A 2,399-nucleotide genomic window follows, 5' to 3' on the forward strand; every position below is an offset into this window, starting at 1 on the left:
TACTGGGGATACTGGTGTCACTGGTTTTGCTGGATGTACTGGAGTTGCTGGTGTCACAGGGCTCACTGGTATCACTGGGGTTACTTACTGGTGTTACTGGATGTACTGGAGTTGCTGGTATTACTGGGGTTACTTACTGGTGTTACTGGTGTTGGTGGATGTACTGGAGTTGCAGGTGTCACAGGGCTTACTGGTATCACTGGTGTCACTGGGGTTGCTTACTGGTGTTACTGGTGTTGGTGGATGTACTGGAGTTGCAGGTGTCACAGGGCTTACTGGTATCACTGGTGTCACTGGGGTTGCTTACTGGTGTTACTGGTGTTGGTGGATGTACTGGAGTTGCAGGTGTCACAGGGCTTACTGGTATCACTGGTGTCACTGGGGTTGCTTACTGGTGTTACTGGTGTTGGATGTACTGGAGTTGCAGTTGTCACAGGGCTTACTGGTATCACTGGTGTCACTGGGGTTGCTTACTGGTGTTACTGGTGTTGGTGGATGTACTGGAGTTGCAGGTGTCACAGGGCTTACTGGTATCACTGGTGTCACTGGGGTTGCTTACTGGTGTTACTGGTGTTACTGGATGTACTGGAGTTGCTGGGGTCTCAGGGCTTACTGGTATCGCTGGGGTTACTTACTGGTGTTACTGGATGTACTGGAGTTGCTGGTATTACTGGGGTTACTTACTGGTGTTACTGGTGTTGGTGGATGTACTGGAGTTGCAGGTGTCACAGGGCTTACTGGTATCACTGGTGTCACTGGGGTTGCTTACTGGTGTTACTGGTGTTGGATGTACTGGAGTTGCAGTTGTCACAGGGCTTACTGGTATCACTGGTGTCACTGGGGTTGCTTACTGGTGTTACTGGTGTTGGTGGATGTACTGGAGTTGCAGGTGTCACAGGGCTTACTGGTATCACTGGTGTCACTGGGGTTGCTTACTGGTGTCACTGGATGTACTGGTATCACTGGGCGTACTGGAGTTGCTGGTGTTACTGGTGTCACTGGACGTACCGGAGTTGCTGTTGTTACTGGTCACTGGATGTACTGGAGTTGCTGGTGTCACTGGAGCTGCGTATGCTGGGAATGACTGGGATTGCTGGTGTTACTGGTGGTACTGGAGGTGACTGGACTCACTGGTGTTACTGGTGGTGTCGCTGGAGTTACTGGAGTCACTGGTGGTGCGGCTGCTGGAGTTGTGGTTATTGGGGTTGCTGGAGCTGCTGGTGTTACTGGAAGTGACTGGAATTACTGGTGTTACTGGGCTTAGTGGTCTTACTGGAGGTGACTGGAACTGCTGGTGTTACTGGTGATGTCTCCTGGAGTTACTGGGGTTACTGGGTGGCTGCTGGAGCTGGAAGTGACTGGAATGGCTGGAGTCACTGGTATTACTGGAATGACTGGAGTTGCTGGGAGCTGCTGGTGGTGCTAATGGAGGTGACTGGTGTTACTGGTGTTACTGGAGGTGTCTGGAGTTGCTGGCATTGCTGGTGTTGCTGTTGCTGGTATTACTGGGGTCACTGGTGGTGCTGTTGCTGGAGTTACTGAGGTTACTGGTGTTGTTGCTGGTGTTACTGGGGTTAATGGAGTTCCTGGAGCAGTCGGTGTTGATGTTGTTGTTGTTGTTGTTGCTGCGGTTACTGGTGTTACTGGAGGTGACTGGTGTTTCTGGTGGTGTTGCTGGGGTTACTGGTGTTAATGGGGTTGCTGCTGTAGCTGTAAGTGACTGGAATTGATGGAATCGCTGGAGTTACTGGTGTAACTGGAGGTGACTGGAGTTACTGGTGCCTCTGGAGCTACGGGAGTCACTGGTGATGCTACTGCTGGGGCTGTTGCTGTTACTGGGGTTACTGGAGTTGTTGCTGGGGTTGCTGGTGCTACTGGAGTCACCAGTGTTACTGGAGACAGGGGGTGACTGGAGTTACTGGTGCTACCGGAGTTGTTGCTGGGGTTACTGGTGTTACTGGGGGGAATGAAGCTACTGCAGTTAGTGAGGACTGGGGGGTTACTAAGTGGTTACTGGGGGGGTTACTGGTGTTACTGGGTGCACAGGTGCCAGGGCCACACAGGGTCGTGGGTGATGGTGTCTGGGTGTCCCCACGGGTGTCCCTCTGTCCCCTCGGGGTCCCCCGTGGTGTCCATGTTTGTCCCCTGGGGATGTCCATGTGTCTCCATCGATGTCCCCCGTGGGTGTCCCCGTGTCCCCTTGATGTCCCCCACGATGTCCATGTGTCCCTTGGGTGTCCCCAGGGGTGTCCCTGTGTCCCCTTGATGTCCCCCACGATGTCCATGTGTCTCTTGGGTGTCCCCAGGGGTGTCCCTGTGTCCCCTTGATGTCCCCCATGATGTCCATGTGTCCCTTAGGTGTCCCCAGGGGTGTCCCTGTGTCCCCTTGATGTCCCCCA

The 2,399-nt window shown here is 53.6% G+C and overlaps 1 protein-coding gene across 1 annotated transcript; it reads right to left on the reverse strand.

Moving 5' to 3' along the window:
• Window positions 1-1,131: 1,131 nt before the first annotated feature.
• Window positions 1,132-2,136, reverse strand: LOC104287156 (putative protein TPRXL; the record flags this gene model as incomplete). Its single annotated transcript, XM_009885823.1, is given in 6 exon segments — window positions 1,132-1,226; window positions 1,387-1,431; window positions 1,433-1,490; window positions 1,549-1,662; window positions 1,777-1,892; window positions 2,036-2,136. Coding segments are annotated over 6 exon segments (529 nt in total), but the record flags the coding sequence as incomplete, so codon positions are not given.
• Window positions 2,137-2,399: the final 263 nt, after the last annotated feature.

This window comes from Charadrius vociferus, unplaced genomic scaffold (assembly GCF_000708025.1).
Source record: "Charadrius vociferus isolate BGI_N301 unplaced genomic scaffold, ASM70802v2 scaffold515, whole genome shotgun sequence".
Taxonomy (NCBI): Eukaryota; Metazoa; Chordata; class Aves; order Charadriiformes; family Charadriidae; genus Charadrius; species Charadrius vociferus.